The sequence below is a fragment of the Bufo bufo genome, chromosome 9 (genome assembly GCF_905171765.1).
Source record: "Bufo bufo chromosome 9, aBufBuf1.1, whole genome shotgun sequence".
Classification (NCBI taxonomy): domain Eukaryota; kingdom Metazoa; phylum Chordata; class Amphibia; order Anura; family Bufonidae; genus Bufo; species Bufo bufo.
In genome coordinates, this window is record NC_053397.1 from 177174412 (window position 1) to 177198067 (window position 23656).

A 23656-nucleotide genomic window follows, 5' to 3' on the forward strand; every position below is an offset into this window, starting at 1 on the left:
AGTTCAGAGAAGAGCTACTAAACTAGTACATGGATTGCAGGATAAAACTTACTAGGAAAGGTTAAAGGACCTTAATATGTATAGCTTGGAAGAAAGAAGAGACAGAGGGGATATGATAGAAACTTTTAAATACATAAAGGGAATCAACTCGGTAAAGGAAGAGAGCATATTTAAAAGAAGAAAAACTACCACAAGAGGACACAGTTTTAAATTAGAGGGGCAAAGGTTTAAAAGTAATATAAGGAAGTATTACTTTACTGAGAGAGTAGTGGATGCATGGAATAGCCTTCCTGCAGAAGTGGTAGCTGCAAATACAGTGAAGGGGTTTAAGCATGCATGGGATAGGCATAAGGCCATCCTTCATATAAGATAGGGCCGGGGGCTATCCATAGTATTCAGTATATTGGGCAGACTAGATGGGCCAAATGGTTCTTATCTGCCGACACATTCTATGTTTCTATGTTTCTATGAAGGCTAATCATCCCGAAACAGCTGTCTGCAGATGAGTGACTGCCTTGATCATAATCCTTCTTTTTATTTGAATTTTTATAAAAAGCTAAGAGGAGAGATGAAAAAAAAAATTACATGTATGGGAAAAAGTCGCTACAGCAAATTGGTTGTGGATTTCAACATCAGATAAAATCTACGGCCTATTCCGTGGAAAACTCTGCATGCTACATTTATGTGAATATGGCCTAAAAAGAAATCTAGCCAAAACCGTATTTTAAAAAGTCATATAGTGATATCAGAAGATGACATCAGTGGGGTCCTGACCCATGCCAGCTTCTTCCAAAAAAGGGGGCATGAATGAAAATCTCTGACACAAGATTCTAGCACTCAACTGCTGTACAGGGGCAGATTTCCTGCTCTGTGGACCCTTCATTTTGGAAATTGATAGGCGATCCAAACTACCATCACCCCAGCGATGTCATCTTCTATATAGTCAAGAATATCTTCGAACAGATGAGTGAATTCAAATATAGGCACAAGCTTTGTGCAGTTTACGATGTGGCTGATATACTGCCATTACTGAATGAAGCTGGTGTGGCCTGGACAATGCCATACTGTGGGTCCAACAGATACAATCTCCTTGTGGGGTAGGGCCGGGTGTCCCTCTTTTGACAAATACAATGTAAATTCATTGGCACTGTGTTACACCGTGACACTAGTATCAGTGGGTCTCCATTGATTTCAGTAGATACCAGTGGTCTTACTTAACTGCAAGGCAATTAAAAAGGCTTTCTAAGATCTTTATACTGATGACCTGTTCTCTGAATAGGTCATCAGTATCTGATCGGTGGGGGTCCGACACCAGGGACTCCTGACGTATAGCGGCTGTGCTTGGTATTGTGCTCAGTCTCATTCACTAGAAATGGGGCTGAGCTGCTCCTAGGCCACGTGACCGATGAACGTGTCGTCACTGACCTAGGGAAAGCCGCTGCCTTCTCATACAGCTGATAAGCGGGGGTCCCGGGTGTCGGACCACCACGATCAGATACCGATGACCTATTCAGAGGATAGGCAATAGTATATGAAGACAGCACTAATGTCCCAACTTTGACCAGCAGTCAGGCTATTCTCTGCTCCAAACTGTAAAGAATAAAGGAATGGTGACCAGCACCTTCTCTTTTCCACAAGTTTTATTCCAGTTGACATATAACACAAGGATATTCTGAGGATAGGTCCACAAAATATTTTGTTTTTGATCATTCTAAATTCCCACTTTATTCACTTTAAATTGGCTGAAAGCTCCTATTAATCAAACAGCTTCACAATTCTGCTAATTGGCACTTTAAAGACCTAAAGACTTTGACATTTTGGTTTGTTAATGAGTTGTCAACTTAATATTTGCACCAAATGATCTTCGGTGACAGCAATTTTCTTCTCTCTTTTGCTCATTCTATATAAAATCCATCACGCTGGATGCCGTATTATACTGGGAGGCGCACACGGACATGATGGATATTGATTTGTCGTTCACTCTCGTGTAGTAAATGACACATCAAGCGGAAATCACTTGAGTTCTTCATGGACAGAAGATGTATCCTAACTCAACAAAGCCAGGCCAGTTTTAACACATTGGTGATCCTAGTGCAAAGGTCTCATGAATGGGTCCTGTCACCATTACCCCCCCCCCCCCTCCACCTACTGCCCTGAAAGATGTTAGTTATCTTCCAGCCTCTGTCCTCCCACCAAACAGGCCCCTACCCAGCTCCTACCCAAGTTCCTGGCTTCTGTCCCCCGTGTACAATCGGGTAAGTGATCCTCCCCCGCTCCAACTGTTTATAGCCAGAGGAGGAAAATACAGTACAGTTAAAAATGACACTGTAGTCAAGTGGGCCTTGCGAAAGTGCACCATTTGCCCTACAATATGGTTAAAGGGCTTTTTCAAGACTTTTATACTGATGACCTATCCTCAGGATAGGTCATCAGTATCTGGTCAGTGGGGGTCCAACATCTGGGACACCTGTTGATCAGCTGCTTGAGAAGGCAGAAGTGCTCCAGGGAGCCCCGCGGCCTTCTCTGTGCTTACCAAGCACTGCGCCGTACATTGTATAGTGGTTGTGCTTGGTATCGCGGGGCTGAGCTGCACCCAGGCCATGTAACCAATGAATGCCTAGGGGAAAGCTGAGAGAAGTCCACAGTCCTTGTAGGTGCACTGGTGCCTTCTCAAACAGTTGAGGTCCCGGGTGTCGGACCCTCACTGATTAGATACTGATGATCTATCCAGAGGATAGGTCACCAGATAACAAGTCTCGAAAAACCCCTTTAAGAAAAATAAGTAATTAAGACAAAGTTTTTACATATAACAGTCAGGAATAGCTGCTGGAAGTTGTAGATCACTTTCTATGATGAGGACAGGGGCTTCTTTAGGGTCCTGCATAACACACAGTGTACCAGAAAAATAAAATGGAGCTGTCCTAACCTTCACCTGACATCCAAAGGAGCATCTCATCCTGCAACAGACAGGGCAGTACAGAACATGTAGTACCGCACTGTACTGTAAGGAGAAGACACCAATACAGGTGCTTTACCAGAGAAACGGCCATGTTTATTGGCTGGAGCTGAGTCTCAGACATTGTATGTTGAGTCTTACGAATGCCCAGGAAAGACAATTATAAGCTGAAAATATTGCCCCTGAGGCCATCGTATGTTGAGGAACCATAGTATAGTGCAGTCAGCTTACATCCGAGGTGCTGTATACATCAGGAGAATCTCCCAATATATACCTATGATGGAACAGTATGACCAATCCTGCTCTAGAGGTGCACACTGAAATACCTCATCCATAGGCTCCCAGTGTAGAAAAACATACCGTGCGGTATACATTTTTAGCTCTACACCCACCAGTATACCAGCCTGATGGAAACCAAAGGGACACTGTCAGTTGCCACAGCCCTATAGATAAGTTTGCCTTCAGTACTCGCTGGGAGCTTTTCCTCATCGTACATGAAACATTGACTCTGTTCACATTATGTTAAGAGCCTTTTACCCTTAGCAATTGTCTTCTACAGTTCTAATGATTCAATTTGTTCCTAAGAAAGACGGATCTGTACAAAATGATCGTTCTATTCTACCTATTATTATTATTATAATATCAATTCTAATTACCATATGCGTGATATTGTGCAACTATAACAGTGTCCTCAGTGTACGGTATTACTGGTGTGATTGAATATGTGTTTTGACCACAGTTGCAAACATTCATCTTATGGTTGAAACAATTTCCACAGTTAGCGATCATTAGTCAGTGGTGTCGGACTGGGTAATGTGAATTATGCAATTTCTGAAAGAAGATATTCCAAAGGCAAATGATCTGCCATGAATAATCTGCCAAAAGTTCAAGAAGCAATTCAATCAATGATAAATTTAGGGGTCATTTATTAAGACCCGTGTTTTAGATGCCGATCTTAATAACCCCGCACGCTGGCGGTGGATCTGCCGAAGAGGCGCCGACCTCTACATAGCTTTGGCGCATCCACCGCCATTTTCTAAATCTATGCCGACTTCCTTGCTGACTTAAATTTAGACCTAAAACAGGTGTAGAAAATGATAAATGAGACACCCGTCCCCTTCCCCGCCCACTATTTTAGACCTGGCGTGAGCAGAGAAAAGTCACAGATTGCGGCGCAATCTGCGCCAGAAATACACCAAAAATAGGCACATTAGTAAATGACCCCCTGTTTAGAAATGTTCCTGCATATGTTATCATCATATCTTTTGTATCCTGATTATTTTAACTTCCTCACTAACCATGTTCCATATAAGTGATGTAATACACATAGCTCATCATCAGCATAATTCATATTTTATTATATGCAAATGAGCCTCCAAAAGCAATGGGGGCGTTGCTGTTACACCTAGAGACTGCTTTCTTTGCAACTTCTGCGCCATCTCCACTTTGATTAACAGGATCAGGCGTTGCAGAGAGAGCAAAGCCTCTAGGTGTAATGGTGACACCCCCGTTGCTCCTAGAGGATCATTTGCATCTATTTAAACAACATTCTTCTCAGCAATGCGGGCACATGTGAACATAGGACCAACACAGATGCCTTCAGCTGCCAAGCGCCCATGTAACAGGTCGGCCAGTGTCATAGGTAACAATCTGCTGGCAGATGCCCTTTAACATGCCTGTTATCAGGCAGCAGTAATAAACATTTCTTGAGGCAAGTATAAGCTTGTATATAATTTGTAATTCATTGTATCCTGGTGCCACGACAATGTATAATTTGTCCGGAATTTTTCTACTGAAAATGGATCATCGACGTCAGATCTAATAATAAAGAACATACACGGTGCTCCTGGTCTAGTAAGACTTGATGGGAAGTCAGTCAGTAGAAAAATCTGTGCTCACCGTAGGTAGTTTTGCAACACAGGCACAACACTGTGAAGAGCAAAGAATTGTATGTGGCTGCTGTGAATCCCCGTATCCTCACTCCTTCTTTGCAGCACAATCTTACGTATTGGTTACACTGGTTTCTTTTGCTGACTCTTGTCCACTCCTAGCTCCACTGGCATAAGGGTCCGGAGATACGCAGCAGCCACATATGGTTATACGCTCTTCACAGTGTTGTGCTTATATTGCACAAATACCTACCGTTCATTGGATTATCTTCTCAGCAGCGAGAGCCTACTTACCGGTTCCACTGGTTTCAATTGCTGATCAATATCAGATTAGAAGGGGTCCGACACCCCATCGCCTCGCCAATTAGCTGTTTGGGAGAAGCCTGGCGATACAAATAGGCCGTCCATTGTGTGGTGGACAGAGCTGGTGACCGTGCTGCTGCTGTCACTGAAGTGAATGGAAGCAGCTACTCCCTAACAGCTTATCAGCGGTGGTGAGGGGTGTCGGATCTCTGGTGATCTGATGTTGATGGGCTATCCTGATAATAGGCCATCAGTTGACCTGTTTAAACCAGACATGGCCCATTTAATAAATGGATGGAAACAGAAAAACTACAATAAAACGCTGCAAATCAGCTTAGATTTATGTATCCTTCATGGCTAGTGTAAATCTGGGAGACCACCTTACTAGGTACAGTAATAGAGACAATTAGCAGTCTATCTGTTACTTATGGCAGACACCAGGACATTTATGAAACAGCTGAACAGAATAGTAAAAAAGTAATCTCAACGTTGGCACAGTATAGTTACCTCTATTATATAGTCTTTTCCATCTTTCCCATGCACAACCTTCACAGCACAGATGTCAAGGCCACCAAAAATTTCTGAACATGTGTCCACCCACAACTTGTACCTGCAGAAAAACAATCAGGGAGAAATTTATTGCAAGGGGAATTTTTGGATTACATTTTTCTTGAAACTGCATAGTCATAATTTGCCAAATCCAGTTTTCAAAAGTGAGAAAACTGGCGTGAAATCGCAAAAAGTCTCAAATAATTTTTTTTGTGCAGCATGTAGCATGCCAAACCCTGCCACATTTTATGCCAGAAAACCTGTCTGCAGGGCATGATAAATTCCCTCCATGTGTGTCCACGTTAACGCTGTAAAGGGTATTTCTTTAGATGTCACAGTCTCAAAGGGTTAAAGTACTGTATAGCAGATATCACATTTTTCCAGAGGAAGAAAAAACTGTCTGGTTTGAGAACTGCACTTATACAAGCAGACAAACAACGCAAGTTTGTGAGCGTGTGCGTGTTTGAGTTCAAGTGTGTGATTTTATTGTACTCTATACCAAGTCAGAGCAGTGTAGTCTAGTTTATACACTGTGACTTTTGCTGCCAGGTTTATTTAATAGCAGCTGAGAGTATACTGTGATTAAATTATTATATATTTTTTTCTCTTCCTTCTCCAGAGTGTTGCACAGGTGAGTAATTAGGGTGTGGCTATCTAATTAGGAGAAGTTAAATAGCCAGTCTAGAGGGCAGCTCAGTCATTACATAGTTACATAGTTAATACGGTGTAAAAAAGACACAAGTCCATCAAGTTCAACCAAGGGATAGGTGGGGACGCGAATCCCGGAAGGAATTGAGACTCAGATTTCTACACGTTTTCATAAACATTAATGTTGTTTACTTTTAAGAATTAATCTAAACCCTTTAAAAAAATGTCCACTGTTCCTGCTGTGACCACGTCCTGAAGAAGTCTATCCCATAGATTCACAGTTCTCACAGTAAGGCCGAATGCACACGGCCGTGAGCGGTCCATGGTATGCCGGGCTGGATTTCTGTTTACACTCGTATAGTGTATTACTGTAATGCAGCGGCGAAATGAAGCGCACGGCGTCATAGCAACCAATGACGCCGTGCGCTCCTGCTCTGAACAGGAATCCAGCCGGGCATACTACGGACCGCTCTCGGCCGCGGAACACGGCCGTGTGCATTCGGCATAAGGAAGCTTTCGGAGACTGAACTTTTTCCTCTCCAATCGGAGGCAGTGCCCCCTTGTCTTTTGAGAGCATTTTACATGGAACAGTTTTTATATATTTGTATAAGTTAATCATGTCCCACCTTAGACGTCTCTTCTGAAGACTAAATAAATTCAATTATTTTAATCTTTCTTCATAACTAAGAACCTCCATGCCCCTTATCATTTTAGTCGCTCTCCTCTGTACTTTTTCCAGCTGTAGTGCGTCCTTTCTATGGACTGGTTCCCAGAACTGAACTGCATATTCCGGATGAGACCGCACCAACGCTTTGTAAAGTGGTAATATCACATCCCTGCCCCACGAGTCCATGCCTCATTTAATGCATGACAATATCCTGGTGGCCTTAGAAGCAGCTGATTAACATTGTATGCTGTAATTTAATCTACCATCCACAAGGACACCCAAATCCTTCTCTATAAGTGACTCTCCCAGTGTTACATCACCCAGGACATATAAAGCCCAGAGATTATTACTACTAAGATGCATAACTTTACATTTGTCCACATTGAACCTCATTTGCCAAGTTAATGCCCAATCACTCAGAGTGTTCAGCTTGTAGTTTATGGACATCTTCCATAGACTGTACAGTTCTACATAGCTTAGTATCATCTGCAATCATAGAAACATAGAATGTGTCGGCAGATAAGAACCATTTGGCCCATCTAGTCTGCCCAATATATCTGAATCCTATGAATAGTGCCTGGCCCTATCTTATATGAAGGATAGCCTTATGCCTATCCCATGCATGCTTAAACCCCTTCACTGTATTTGCAGCTACCACTTCTGCAGGAAGGCTATTCCATGCATCCACTACTCTCTCAGTAAAGTAATACTTCCTTATATTACTTTTAAACCTTTGCCCCTCTAATTTAAAACTGTGTCCTCTTGTGGTAGTTTTTCTTCTTTTAAATATGCTCTCCTCCTTTACCGAGTTGATTCCCTTTATGTATTTAAAAGTTTCTATCATATCCCCTCTGTCTCTTCTTTCTTCCAAGCTATACATATTAAGGTCCTTTAACCTTTCCTGGTAAGTTTTATCCTGCAATCCATGTACTAGTTTAGTAGCTCTTCTTTGAACTCTCTCTAGAGTATCTATATCCTTCTGGAGATATGGCCTCCAGTACTGCGCACAATACTCCAAGTGAGGTCTCACCAGTGTTCTGTACAGCGGCATAAGCACTTCACTCTTTCTACTGCTTATACCTCTCCCTATACATCCAAGCATTCTGCTGGCATTTCGTGCTGCTCTATTACATTGTCTTCCCACCTTTAAGTCTTCTGAAATAATTACTCCTAAATCCCTTTCCTCAGATACTGAGGTCAGGACTGTGTCAAATATTCTATATTCTGCCCTTGGGTTTTTACGCCCCAGGTGCAATCTCGTCCTCGATATCATTAATAAATAAATTAAATAATAAAGGGCCCAGCACTGAACCTCGGGGTACACCACTTATAACCCGGGACCATTCTGAATAGGAATTATTGACCACAACTCTCTGGACACGGTCCTTCAGCCAGTTTTCAAGCCTATAGACCTTACTTTACATATTAAACGTCTATGAGGAACAGTATCAAAAGCCTTTGCAAAATCCAGAAACACTACATCCACAGCTGCCCCTCTGTCCAGGTTACTACTCACCTCCTTATAAAAACAAATCAGGTTAGTCTGACAACTTCTGTCCTTGGTAAACCCATGTTGGTTATCACTTATATTATTATTTACAGTCACATACTCCTGTATATAGTCCCTTCAGAGTCCTTCAAACATTTTTCCCACAACAGAAGTTAAACTAACTGATCTATAATTACTTGTGGAGGACCTTGATCCTTTTTTGAATATGGGCACCATGTTTTAATTGCGCCAATCACATGGCACTGTACCAGTACCTAGAGAATCTTTAAAAATTATAAACAGGGGCACAGCAATGACTGAACTGAGCTCTATAAATGGAACCTGTCACCTCCAAAAACAATCCCAAGCCGCCAGCAGTACCTGACAGTAGCAAGCAGCGTGTTTCCAACGATAATTTTCTTCCTGAAGGCCAATATGGCTAAAGCTTAGAAAACTTTCTTTTATCCCCTGCCGGCGCGCTTCTCTAGTCATGCTTCAAGTTAGGGGGGCAGCGCCTCCTTGCTTCAAGTCAAGATAACCACGTTCACTTCCCTGCCCCATCGCTGTGACTGACAGCCCTTATGCAGAGAGTTCGGCAAAGCCAGCCAAACTGCGGGTGTCAGTCACAGCAAAGGGGCAGGGAAGGGGCGTGGTTATCTTGACTTGAAACAAGGAGGCCACTGCCCCCTTGACTTCAAGCATGACTAGAGAAGCGCACCGGCAGGGGATAAAAGAAAGTTTTCTGAGCTTTAGCCGCATCGGCCTTCAGGAAGAAAATTATCATCGGAAACACGCTGCTGGCTACTGTCAGGTACGGCTGGCGGCTTGGAATGGTTTTTGGTGGTGACAGGTTCACTTTAAGCACTCTTGGGTGTAATCCATCTGGATCCAGAGCCTTGTTCACATTTACCATATTTAACTTATCTTGGACCATATCTACAGTTAGCCAATTGAGTATATTACTGGATGTACTAACAGCCCCAGCACCACATATAACAGCTCCTTTCTCTTCTTTTGTATATACAGAGCGTGAAAACCCATTTAGTAACTCTGCCTTTTCCTTCTCTTCAGTGACTTTGAATCCAGAGGAAAAAAAAGCAGTCTGGTTTAAGAACTGCACTTATACAAGCAGACAAACAATGCAAGCTTGTGAGCGTTCGCATGTTTGAGTTCAAGTGTGTGTTTGTATTAAGTGTGTGACTTTAGATTATGTGAGGGAGTATCTGTAAGAGCGAAATTAATTGTGTGCATTGCTGAGTGTCTGTGTCTGACTTTATTGTACAGGGTGGGCCATTTATATGGATACACCTTAATAAAATGGGAATGGTTGGTGATATTAACTTCCTGTTTGTGGCACATTAGTATATGTGAGGAGGGAAACTTTTCAAGATGGGTGGTTACCATGGTGGCCATTTTGAAGTCGGCCATTTTGAATCCAACTTTTGTTTTTTCAATGGGAAGAGGGTCATGTGACACATTAAACTTATTGGGAATTTCACAAGAAAAACAATGGTGTGCTTGGTTTTAACGTAACTTTATTCTTTCATGAGTTATTCACAAGTTTCTGACCACTTATAAAATGTGTTCAATGTGCTGCCCATTGTGTTGGATTGTCAATGCAACCCTCTTCTCCCACTCTTCACACACTGATAGCAACACCGCAGGAGAAATGCTAGCACAGGCTTCCAGTAGCCGTAGTTTCAGGTGCTGCACATCTCGTATCTTCACAGCATAGACAATTGCCTTCAGATGATACGAGATGTGCAGCACCTGAAACTACGGATACTGGAAGCCTGTTCTAGCATTTCTCCTGCGGTGTTGCTATCAGTGTGTGAAGAGTGGGAGAAAAGGGTTGCATTGACAATCCAACAAAATGGGCAGCACATTGAACACATTTTGTAAGTGGTCAGAAACTTGTAAATAACTCATGAAAGAATAAAGTTACGTTAAAACCAAGCACACCACTGTTTTTCTTGTGAAATTCCCAATAAGTTTGATGTGTCAAATGACCCTCTTCCTATTGAAAAAACAAAAGTTGGATTCAAAATGGCCGACTTTAAAATGGCCACCATGGTCACCACCCATCTTGAAACGTTTCCCCCCTCACATATACTAATGTGCCACAAACAGAAAGTTAATATCACCAACCATTCCCATTTTATTAAGGTGTATCCATATAAATGGCCCACCCTGTACCCTATACCAAGTCAGAGCAGTGTAGTCTAGTTTATACAATGTGACTTCATTTTGCTGCCAGGTTTATTTAATAGCAGCTGAGAGTATACTGTGATGACATTTTTTTATTTAAATTTTTTTTCTCTTCCTTCTCCAGAGTGTTGCACAGGTGAGTAATTAGGGTGTGGCTATCTAATTAGGAGAAGTTAAATAGCCAGTCTAGAGGACAACTCAGTCATTACATAGTTTACATAGTTAATACGGTTAAAAAAAAGACACAAGTCCATCAAGTTCAACCAAGGGATAGGTGGGGATGCGAATCCCGGAAGGAATTGAGACTCAGATTTCTACACATATTTATAAGCATTAATGTTGTATACTTTTAAGAATTCATCTAAACCCTTTTCAAAACTGTCCACTGTTCCTACTGTCATGAGGAAGTCTATTCTACAGATTCATATTTCTAACAGAAAAGAAGCTTTCACGCTTCCGGAGACTGAACTTTTTCTTCTCCAGACGGACGCAGTGCTCCCTTGTCTTTTGAGAGCACTTTACATGGAACAGTTTTTCACCGTATTTTTTGTATAGCCCATTTATATATTTGTATAGGTTAATCATCTCTTCTCAAGACTAAATAAATTGAATTCTTTTCATCTTTCTTCATAACTAAGACCCTCCATTTCCCTTATCAGTTTAGTCGCTCTCATCTGTACTTTTTCCAGCTGTAGTGCGTCCTTTCTGAGGACTGGTGCCCAGAACTGAACTGCATATTCCAGATAAGGCCGCACCAACGCTTTGTAAAGTGGTAATATCACATCCCTGCCCCTGCGAGTCCATGCCTTGCTTAATACATGACAAGATCCTGGTGGCCTTAGAAGCAGCTGATTGACATTGTATGCTGTAATTTAATCTACCATCCACAAGGACACCCAAATCGTTCTCTATAAGTGACTCTCCCAGTGCTACATCACCTAGGACATATGAAGCACAGAGATTATTACTACCAAGATGCATAACTGTACATGAACCTCATTTGCCAAGTTGATGCTCAATCAGAGTGTTCAAGTTAGCTTGTAGTTTATGGATATCTTCCATAGACTGTACAGTTCTACATAGCTTAGTGTCATCTGCAAAAATAGATATGGTGCTAGTAATCTCATCCTCAATATCATTAATAAATAAATTAAATAATAAAGGGCCCAGCACTGAACCTTGGTGTACACCACTTATAACCCGGGACCATTCTGAATAGGAATCATTGACCACAACTCTCTGGACACGGTCCTTCAGCCAGTTTTCAATCCAATTACAAACTATACTTTCCGAGCCTATAGACCTTACTTTACCTATTAAACATCTATGAGGGACAGTATCAAAAGCCTTTGCAAAATCCAGAAACACTACACCCAAAGCCACCCCTCTGTCCAGGTTACTACTCACCTCCTCATAAAAACAAATCAGGTTAGTCTGACAACTTCTGTCCTTGGTAAACCCATGTTGGTTACCACTTATAATATTATTTACAGTCACATACTCCTGTATATAGTCCCTTAAGAGTCCTTCAACATTTTTCCCACAACAGAAGTTAAACTAACTGGTCTATAATTACCTGTGGAGGACCTTGATCCTTTTTTGAATATGGGCACCACGCTTGCCTTGCGCCAATAACTTGGCACTGTACCAGTACCTAGAGAATCTTTAAAAATGATAAACAGGGGCACAGCAATGACTCAACTGAGCTCTTTAAGCACTCTTGGGTGTAATCCATCTGGACCTGGAGCCTTGTTCACATTTACCTTATTTAACTTATCTTGGACCATATCTACAGTTAACCAATTGAGTATATTAAAAGTTTATTGATCCAAGGGTGATACTTCACTTTGAAGGGAATTCGTGTCTTTTTGTTGTTGTTGTTGTTGTTGTAGTACTGGTCTAGGGGTTACGCGATTCAATTTATCACATTCTTGTTTTAACAAAGGTTCTGGATATCCTCTCGCCAGGAATTTTTTTGTCATGTCATTAATTCTAGTCTCCCTATTAGTGGAGTCTGAGACTATCCTGTCCACATGCTGGAATTGTGAGTATGGTAAAGATTTGGAGTCGTGAATTGGAGAGGGAATCCAGAAATCTGGTAGCATGGGAATTACACAAGGCTACTTTAGCAGAGTACTGCAGAACCCAGAAGATACCACGTGGACTGCGGGTATATCTTAGACCTATGTTCTTTTGCGATAACGTTGATTATTGTACAAAGTTCGCCAGCATTTTAAATAAATGTTCACATGATCTGATGATCCTCACCATTGAATATCTAGCTAGCGCCATTACTGAAACTAAATTGAAAATCGCATCCATTGAACAACAGCTACATGATTCATTAACAGCAGATGATCTCACTGCTTTAAAGTCTAAAATTGAGAAAACCTGCTCTGACCTTAAGAAGGACATTGAAAATACAAAGCGCAACAAATTCACCAGAGACTCTGAGGACTATTAGACCAAAAGAATATATAAATGGCAAGTCTCCTTGGGTACCGCAATTCCATTATCCAGACGCCACACACGGCAAACAGATTCCCAGTCTTCTGGCTCTGGAAGCGACTATACCCCTGCCCCACGTCATCAATCCTCTTTTTTAGGGAAAAAACGCAATACAAAAAGAGCACCAGAAGGGCAGGACGCCATCATAGGAGGCATAAATGCTTGAAGGATAACGCGGTCCCAGGTATAGATGAGACTTTGGTTTTTAATATTTCATCAAAAAAATTAATAACATGACAAAAAAATTCCTGACGAGAGGATATCCAGAACGTTCTGACAAGAACGTGATAAATTGAATAGTGTAACCCCTAGACCAGCACAACAACAAAGGCACAAATTCCCTTCATAGTGAAGTATCACCCTTGGATCAATAAATTTAGAAGTGTTATCAATAAACATTGGGATATTATGAGGAAGGCATACCCAACAATACAGGAATTTAAAAATATACCCATGGTATTCTATAAAAGGTCTAAAAATATCAGAGATATTATAATTAGGACCGATATAGGGAGCAATAAAATCTTACACGACAAATGACAATGTCCACGCCTAAAAGGGGCACATTCCCTTGCTTGCAATGTATTCATTGTCCCAGCATTATAAAGGGGGGATATTTTACTCATCCAGACACAGGGAAAAAATTTCCTATCAATGGCTTTTTTACCTGCAACAGCAACTTTGTCATATACATTCTGAAATGCCTATGTGGGCTATTATACGTTGGAGAGACATCAACCCGTATAAAAGACAGGTTCTGTAAACATAAGTCGGTACGGAAAAAGAATCTGTTATTACCAATTCCTTTTCGTTTTGATCAACGTCGCCATAATGTTTCCCAATTAAATTTCAAAATTATAGAACAAGTGCTGCCACCACAGAGGGGTGGCGACAGGATCCAGATGTTAAAAAAATGCGAAGCCTTTTGGATCCACAGGTTACAGACTTTGGATCCAAAAGGTTTCAATCGCAAATACGAACTTAATTGCTTTTTATGACAAATTTTTCTATCTACCTTTTTTATGGATTTATTTCTTGCATAATGAGATCTCATAACAATTTTTTTTTCTTTTTTTACAGAAAATGTGATGAACATTGAAACTGCCTTTTCAGGTCTTTATGATTGAGTATTATATCACTAATAATTATATCCTGTGTCTTTAGATTAGATGTTTGTAACATCATTAACAACTGCGTTGACCTATTTTCCATATACATGGTATCTTGTCATTATTAATATTGTTATTACCTTCATTCAATTTTGTGTATTCCCACTTGTAATCCTTTGCCCGCATGGTTGTTTTTCTTTGTTTACATGTTGCCTTGACTACCTGACGTCACAGCTTGTGATGCCAGATCTGGCGAGTTATTTGAATCTTGTTAATTGTACACTTACTTGTTTGACAAAGACTCGATTGTCGAGTCGAAATGCGTCACTTATTTTCCTCTATGTGGCAATATATCTACTCCTGCGAGTGCCGGTCTTCCTCCTTTGCACATTGACGGGAAGCCGACCCTGGACACGTGCACAGCACATCAGCAGACAGAGTGCCGGCTGTTTCACTCTGTGAAACAACGCGAGTTTGTGAGCGTTCGTGTGTTTAAGTTCAAGTGTGTGTTTGTATTAAGTGTGTGACTTTAGATTACGTGACTTCAGATTCAGGGACTTTAGGAGGAGGCTACAGCAAGTTAGATTCTTATCACTGCACCATACTGTATTTTTTTCTCTTTTCTTGAGTAATCCCCATTTAGTATGTGTTCCATTATTGACAGCGCAGTCCAGTGCACATCTTTTCTAATGTGCTGGAACAGCCGTTTAAGGGTTCATATCTTTGTTCAAAATGTAAGCAAATTGCCTGTTTGGAATCGCACATCGTGTATCTAACCGGGCGAGTTTCAACACTGAGAAGCGTTGACAATTTGGAAAAGAGATTGCAGCTCACTGAGCAAGCCATCTATGGGGTAGATGTGGGGAAGGGTCGTAGCGAGGAGGAGAGGAAAGTGAGGTAGCTACAGTAGCTGGATAACAGTTAGAAAGCGGGGTAGAGGGAAGAGTGCCAGGGAGGCTAGCCCTGATCTGACACACTCCAACAAGTTTTCAAGGTTGGCAGGGGGATGTCAGTTCAGGGAGAGAACTGCTGCAGCCGGACCCTTCCTCTGCCAGTCAGGGGAATGTCAGCTCCAGTAAGCAGGGGAGCAGGGCAGGGGTACAGATAGGGCGATCTGTCACAAAGACCGGTATCGTCGAACGGTGTGTTGTCTTCCTGGCGCTCGAGTTCAACACATCGGGGATTGGGTTGACAGGTTACTGGGAGGGGCTGGAGAAGATACAGAAGTTATGGTCCATATCGGAACCAATGACAAAGTTAGAGGTAGGTGGAGCGTCCTTAAAAATTATTTTAGGGATTTAGGTCACAAGCTTAGGGCAAGGACCTCAAAGGTAGTGTTTTCCGAAATACTACCTGTACCACGAACCAAACAAGAAAGGCAGCGGGAGATTAGGGAGGTTAACAAGTGGCTGAAGAACTGGTGTAGGAAGGAGGGATTTGGGTTCGTGGAGAACTGGGCCGACTTCTCTGTTGGCTACAGGGCTATCATAGGGATGGGCTGCACCTCAATGGGGAAGGGGCAGTTGTGTTGGGAGAGAAGATGGCTAGAAGGTTGGAGGAGTGTTTAAACTAGGGACGGGGGGAGGGTAATTACGTTATAGGATGGGAAGATAGTGCAGATAGAGACCGGGGGCAAGGTAGTGGGACTGTGGGAGGAATAGAAGGAGGGACTAGAACAGCTCAGAAGGAAAAGTGTAGGGTACAAAATATACATAAACATCTTAATTGTATGTATTGTAAGGGATTGTTCTCTCTCGGGGGGGGGGGGGGGGGGGTCGCAATCACAGACATCTTATCAGACAGAGGATTTAAAGTCCAAAATGGTCATTTATTTTGGCATCAGCACACACAAAACAGCAAAACAAATACCTGCCCGTCTGGGCTCTAATACATAGTATTTTTCCCTGACTCACCTCTAAGGACAGCTTATAGACAGGGTTTCAGGCTCCAAGCCTTAGGGTACTTTTTCACACAAGCGTTGTTTGAATCCGGCGGGCAATTCCATCGCCGGAACTGCCCGCCGGATCCTTTAAAACGTGTGAAAACGGATTACATTTGAATCCTGATCAGAATTCTGATCACAATGAAAAAATGCATTGGAAAAAACGGATCCGCCATTTATGGACTTTAACTTTTTTTGCACATTTTTCAGGTTTAACATGCAAAAGCCGGATCCGGTTTGAGGGAACACACGGCGCCGGATCCGGCATTAATGCAAGTCAATGGGAAAAATGCCGGATCCGGCGTTCAGTCAAAGTATTCCGGATTTTTGGCCGGAGGTAAAAATACAACATGCTACGGTTTTCTTAAAAGTCTGATCAGTAAAAAAGACTGAACTGAAGACATCCTGATGCATCCTGAACGGATTGCTCTCCATTCAGAATGCATGGGGATAAAACTGATAAATTCTTTTCTGGATTTGAGCCACTAGGATGGAACTCAGCGCCGGAAAAGAAAAACGCTAGTGTAAAAGTACCCCTAGCAGGTCTGCTCATCAGACACAAGTCCACACGGGAAGAGATCCGGCTACACATAGCCTTGTGGCCCCTCAGCCTTCTTGTGGCCCCTCATAGCCTTGTGGCCCCTCAGCGTGTCGCTTGGCCCCCCAAACTTCCGGCCTCTGTTTCCAAGTTTTCTCTCCCCAGACGGACACACATTGGGATGGGTTTTATCCCTCCTTGATCATAGCAGGCCTCCACTGCGATCACCTTCAGCAAAAGGCAACACCGGTACTGGAAGGGTGTTAATCGGCAGACCCCACTACCAAACCTATCCACCGATCCCAAAAAATCCAGCCCAAAACAAAACATAAACAAAACTGTCTCAGCAAACTATGCTTTGCTAAAACCTCTGCAGCTTTCTGGATTTTAGTCATCTCACCCAGCTGAGGTATCTGGGTGGGACATACACACCCTCAAGCACTGTACACATCACCACAGTATAATAATGCCAGAAGCCTGACTAATAAAACTGGTGAACTGGAATTAGTGATGTGTGAAGAGGACTATGACATAGTGGGAATAACTGAGACATGGCTGGATGATAGCTATAACTGGGCAGTTAATGTACAGGGTTACAGTCTGTTTAGAAAGGATCGCAAAAACCGGAGAGGGGGAGGGGTCTGCCTTTATGTAAAGTCCTGTCTAATGCCCACAGTCTGAGAAGATATAAGTGAGGGACATGAACATGTGGAGTCACTGTGGGTAGAAATACATGGAAGCAAAAACAATAATAAAATACTAATAGGAGTTTATTATAAACCACCTAATACACTGCGTGCAGAATTATTAGGCAAATGAGTATTTTGACCACATCATCCTCTTTATGCATGTTGTCTTACTCCAAGCTGTATAGGCTTGAAAGCCTACTACCAATTAAGCATATTAGGTGATGTGCATCTCTGTAATGAGAAGGGGTGTGGTCTAATGACATCAACACCCTATATTAGGTGTGCATAATTATTAGGCAACTTCCTTTCCTTTGGCAAAATGGGTCAAAAGAAGGACTTGACAGGCTCAGAAAAGTCAAAAATAGTGAGATATCTTGCAGAGGGATGCAGCACTCTTAAAATTGCAAAGCTTCTGAAGCGTGATCATCGAACAATCAAGCGTTTCATTCAAAATAGTCAACAGGGTCGCAAGAAGCGTGTGGAAAAACCAAGGCGCAAAATAACTGCCCATGAACTGAGAAAAGTCAAGCGTGCAGCTGCCAAGATGCCACTTGCCACCAGTTTGGCCATATTTCAGAGCTGCAACATCACTGGAGTGCCCAAAAGCATTAGGTGTGCAATACTCAGAGACATGGCCAAGGTAAGAAAGGCTGAAAGACGACCACCACTGAACAAGACACACAAGCTGAAACGTCAAGACTGGGCCAAGAAATATCTCAAGACTGATTTTTCTAAGGTTTTATGGACTGATGAAATGAGAGTGAGTCTTGATGGGCCAGATGGATGGGCCCGTGGCTGGATTGGTAAAGGGCAGAGAGCTCCAGTCCGACTCAGACGCCAGCAAGGTGGAGGTGGAGTACTGGTTTGGGCTGGTATCATCAAAGATGAGCTTGTGGGGCCTTTTCGGGTTGAGGATGGAGTCAAGCTCAACTCCCAATCCTACTGCCAGTTTCTGAAAGACACCTTCTTCAAGCAGTGGTACAGGAAGAAGTCTGCATCCTTCAAGAAAAACATGATTTTCATGCAGGACAATGCTCCATCACACGCGTCCAAGTACTCCACAGCGTGGCTGGCAAGAAAGGGTATAAAAGAAGAAAATCTAATGACATGGCCTCCTTGTTCACCTGATCTGAACCCCATTGAGAACCTGTGGTCCATCATCAAATGTGAGATTTACAAGGAGGGAAAACAGTACACCTCTCTGAACAGTGTCTGGGAGGCTGTGGTTGCTGCTGCACGCAATGTTGATGGTGAACAGATCAAAACACTGACAGAATCCATGGATGGCAGGCTTCTGAGTGTCCTTGCAAAGAAAGGTGGCTATATTGGTCACTGATTTGTTTTTGTTTTGTTTTTGAATGTCAGAAATGTATATTTGTGAATGTTGAGATGTTATATTGGTTTCACTGGTAAAAATAAATAATTGAAATGGGTATATATTTGTTTTTTGTTAAGTTGCCTAATAATTATGCACAGTAATAGTCACCTGCACACACAGATATCCCCCTAAAATAGCTAAAACTAAAAACAAACTAAAAACTACTTCCAAAAATATTCAGCTTTGATATTAATGAGTTTTTTGGGTTCATTGAGAACATGGTTGTTGTTCAATAATAAAATTAATCCTCAAAAATACAACTTGCCTAATAATTCTGCACTCCCTGTATACCAGAGTCCACAGAAAATCTGCTACTAAACGAGATAGACGAGGCGGCAGATCATAACAAGGTCGTTATTATGGGGGACTTCAACTACCCAGATCTAGACTGGGAAACTGAAACCTGTATATCTCATCAAGGAAACAGGTTCTTGGCAATAAACAAAGACCATTACCTTTCCCAACTGGTTCAGGAGCCGACTACAGGGACAGCCATACTGGACTTAGTATTAACCAATAGACCGGACAGAACAACAGATGTGCAGGTTGGGGGACACCTGGGAAATAGTGAGCATAAAGTAATACCCTTCCAATTATCATTCAAAAGAGAGTTTCTTCAGGGAGGAACAAAAATACCAAATTTCAAAAAAGCAAAATTTAGCCAACTAAGAGAGGCCATAGGCCTAACTAACTGGGACAAAGTCCTCAAAAATAAAAATACAGCCACAAAATGGGATATTTTTAAAAGCATCCTAAAATCTAATTGTGAGAGGTACATAACTTATGCGAATAAAAGGAACAAGAAAAAAAACTATGTGGATAAATAGAACTGTAAAGAAAGCAATAAATGACAAAAAGAAAGCATTTAAATCACTAAAACAGGAGGGTAGCGAGGAAGCACTGAAAAACTATAAGGAAAAAAATAGAAAATGTAAAAAACTAATGAAAACAGCTAAACTAGAGACTGAGAGCAAAACTAACCCTAAAATGTTCTTCAATTATATAAATGGTAAAAAGTATAAATCTGAAGGTGTTGGCCCTCTACAGAGTAATAAGGGGGGAGTTGCAGAGAGCGACGAGGAGAAAGCAAAGCTATTAAATATTTTTTTCTCCACTGTATTCACTGAGGAAAATAAACTGTCAGATGAAATGCAGAATGTAAAATTAAATTTCCCATTAAAAGTGCCCTGTCTGACCCAGAAAGAAGTACAGCGGCGTCTTACACTGCGTGCAGAATTATTAGGCAAATGAGTATTTTGACCACATCATCCTCTTTATGCATGATGTCTTACTCCAAGCTGTATAGGCTCGAAAGCCTACTACCAATTAAGCATATTAGGTGATGTGCATCTCTGTAATGAGAAGGGGTATGGTCTAATGACATCAACACCCTATATTAGGTGTGCATAATTATTAGGCAACTTCCTTTCCTTTGACAAAATGGGTCAAAAGAAGGACTTGACAGGCTCAGAAAAGTCAAAAATAGTGAGATATCTTGCAGAGGGATGCAGCACTCTTAAAATTGCAAAGCTTCTGAAGCGTGATCATCGAACAATCAAGCGTTTCATTCAAAATAGTCAACAGGGTCGCAAGAAGCGTGTGGAAAAACCAAGGCGCAAAATAACTGCCCATGAACTGAGAAAAGTCAAGCGTGCAGCTGCCAAGATGCCACTTGCCACCAGTTTGGCCATATTTCAGAGCTGCAACATCACTGGAGTGCCCAAAAGCACAAGGTGTGCAATACTCAGAGACATGGCCAAGGTCAGAAAGGCTGAAAGACGACCACCACTGAACAAGACACACAAGCTGAAACGTCAAGACTGGGCCAAGAAATATCTCAAGACTGATTTTTCTAAGGTTTTATGGACTGATGAAATCAGAGTAAGTCTTGATGGGCCAGATGGATGGGCCCGTGGCTGGATTGGTAAAGGGCAGAGAGCTCCAGTCCGACTCAGACGCCAGCAAGGTGGAGGTGGAGTACTGGTTTGGGCTGGTATCATCAAAGATGAGCTTGTGGGGCCTTTTCGGGTTGAGGATGGAGTCAAGCTCAACTCCCAGTCCTACTGCCAGTTTCTGGAAGACACCTTCTTCAAGCAGTGGTACAGGAAGAAGTCTGCATCCTTCAAGAAAAACATGATTTTCATGCAGGATAATGCTCCATCACACGCGTCCAAGTACTCCACAGCGTGGCTGGCAAGAAAGGGTATAAAAGAAGAAAATCTAATGACATGGCCTCCTTGTTCACCTGATCTGAACCCCATTGAGAACCTGTGGTCCATCATCAAATGTGAGATTTACAAGGAGGGAAAACAGTACACCTCTCTGAACAGTGTCTGGGAGGCTGTGGTTGCTGCTGCATGCAATGTTGATGGTGAACAGATCAAAACACTGACAGAATCCATGGATGGCAGGCTTTTGAGTGTCCTTGCAAAGAAAGGTGGCTATATTGGTCACTGATTTGTTTTTGTTTTGTTTTTGAATGTCAGAAATGTATATTTGTGAATGTTGAGATGTTATATTGGTTTCACTGGTAAAAATAAATAATTGAAATGGGTATATATTTGTTTTTTGTTAAGTTGCCTAATAATTATGCACAGTAATAGTCACCTGCACACACAGATATCCCCCTAAAATAGCTAAAACTAAAAACAAACTAAAAACTACTTCCAAAAATATTCAGCTTTGATATTAATGAGTTTTTTGGGTTCATTGAGAACATGGTTGTTGTTCAATAATAAAATTAATCCTCAAAAATACAACTTGCCTAATAATTCTGCACTCCCTGTAAAAAGATTAAAATACACAAATCTCCAGGACCAGATGGCATACACCCCGTATCCTAAGAGAATTAAGTAATGTCATAGCCAGACCCTTATTTCTGATATTTAAGTACTCTATAATGGCAGGGAGTGTTCCACAGGATTGGCGCATAGCAAATGTGGAGCCAATATTCAATAAGGGGTCAAAAATAGAGCCCGGAAACTATAGGTCAGTAAGTTTAACATCTGTCGTGGGTAAACTATTTCAAGGTTTTCTAAGAGATGCTATCCTGGAGTACCTCAATGAAAATAAGCAAATAACGCCATATCAGCATGGCTTCATGAGAGATAGGTCATGTCAAACAAATTTAATCAGTTTCTATGAGGAGGTAAGTTCTACACTTGACAACGGCGAATCAATGGATGTCGTATATCTGGACTTCTCCAAGGTATTTGATACTGTACCGCATGAAAGGTTAGTATATAAAATGAGAATGCTTGGACTGGGAGAAAATGTCTGTATGTTGGTAAGTAAGTGGCTCAGTAATAGAAAACAGAGGGTGGTTATTAACGGTATACATTCAGTTTGGGGCACTGTCACTAGTGGGGTACTACAGGGGTCAGTATTGGGCCATATTCTCTTCAATATATTTATTAACGATCTTGTAGAAGGCTTGCACAGTAAAATATCAATAAACTGTGTAAAGTAATTAACACGTAAGAGGACAGTATACTGCTACAGATGGATCTAGATAGATTGGAGGTGTGGGCAGAGAAGTGGCAGATGAGGTTTAACACTGACAAATGTAAGGTTATGCACATGGGAAGGAATAATGCAAGTCACCCGTACATACTAAATGATAAAACACTGGGTAACACTGACATGGAATAGCAAACTAAGCTGTAGAAACCAGTGTCAGGCAGCTGCTTCCAATGCCAATTAGATAATGGGTTGTATCAAAAGGGGCATACGGTAGATGCCCGTGATGAGAACATAGTCCTAGCACTTTTCCAAATCACTATTCAGATCACACATGCAGTACTGTGTACAGTTCTGGGCTCCTGTGAACAAGGCAGACATAGCAAAGCTGGAGAGGGTTCAGAGGAGAGCAACTAAAGTAATAAATGGAATTAATGGACTACAGTACCCTGAAAAATTATCAACATTAGGGTTATTCACTTTAGAAAAAAAGACGACTGAGGGGAGATCTAATAACTATATATAAATATATCAGGGGTCAGTACAGAGATCTCTCCCATCATCTAGTTATCCCCAGGACTGTGACCAGCAGACATCCTCTGCGTCTGGAGGAAAGAAGGTTTGTACACAAACACAGAAGAGGACTCTTTACGGTAAGAGCAGTGAGACTATGGAACTCTCTGCCTAAGGAGGTGGTGATGGTGAGTTCACTAGAAGAGTTCAAAAGGGGCCTGGATTTATTTATGGAGTGTAATAATATTACAGGTTATAGCTAGTAGAGAGGGGTTGTTGATCCAGGGAGTTATCTGATTGGAGTCGGGTAGGAATTTTTTTCCCCTTAAGTGGGGAAAATTGGCTTCTACCTCACAGTTTTTTTTTTGCCTTCCTCAGGATCAACTTGCAGGATAACAGGGCGAACTGGATAGACAGGTGTCTTTTTTCAGCCTTATAAACTATGCTACTATGTTAAAGTGGTGCACCTCTTTGGAAATATATTTGATAAATGCACAAATAAAAACGAAATCTAAAAAAATGATTTTTCAAATTGCCTTTGGCTTCTGGGTAGGTCTGTCAGCATGTGTTTTGTGATGTACGTACAGTACAGACCAAAAGTTTGGACACACCTTCTCATTCAAAGAGTTTTCTTTATTTTCATGACTATGAAAATTGTAGATTCACACTGAAGGCATCAAAACTATGAGTTAACACGTGGAATTATATACATAACAAACAAGTGTGAAACAACTGAAAATATGTCATATTCTAGGTTCTTCAAAGTAGCCACCTTTTGCTTTGATTACTGCTTTGCACACTCTTGGCATTC

The 23656-nt window shown here is 41.7% G+C and overlaps 1 protein-coding gene across 2 annotated transcripts in view; it reads right to left on the reverse strand.

Annotated features, from left to right (window-relative positions):
* SYN2 (synapsin II) overlaps positions 1-23656 on the reverse strand; it is a 284431-nt gene that overhangs the window by 37212 nt on the left and 223563 nt on the right. For both annotated transcript variants that reach the window (XM_040408483.1, XM_040408484.1), the window contains exon 9: positions 5656-5758. In XM_040408483.1, the coding sequence (XP_040264417.1) occupies positions 5656-5758 (103 nt within the window). The remainder of the gene's footprint in view (positions 1-5655; positions 5759-23656) is intronic.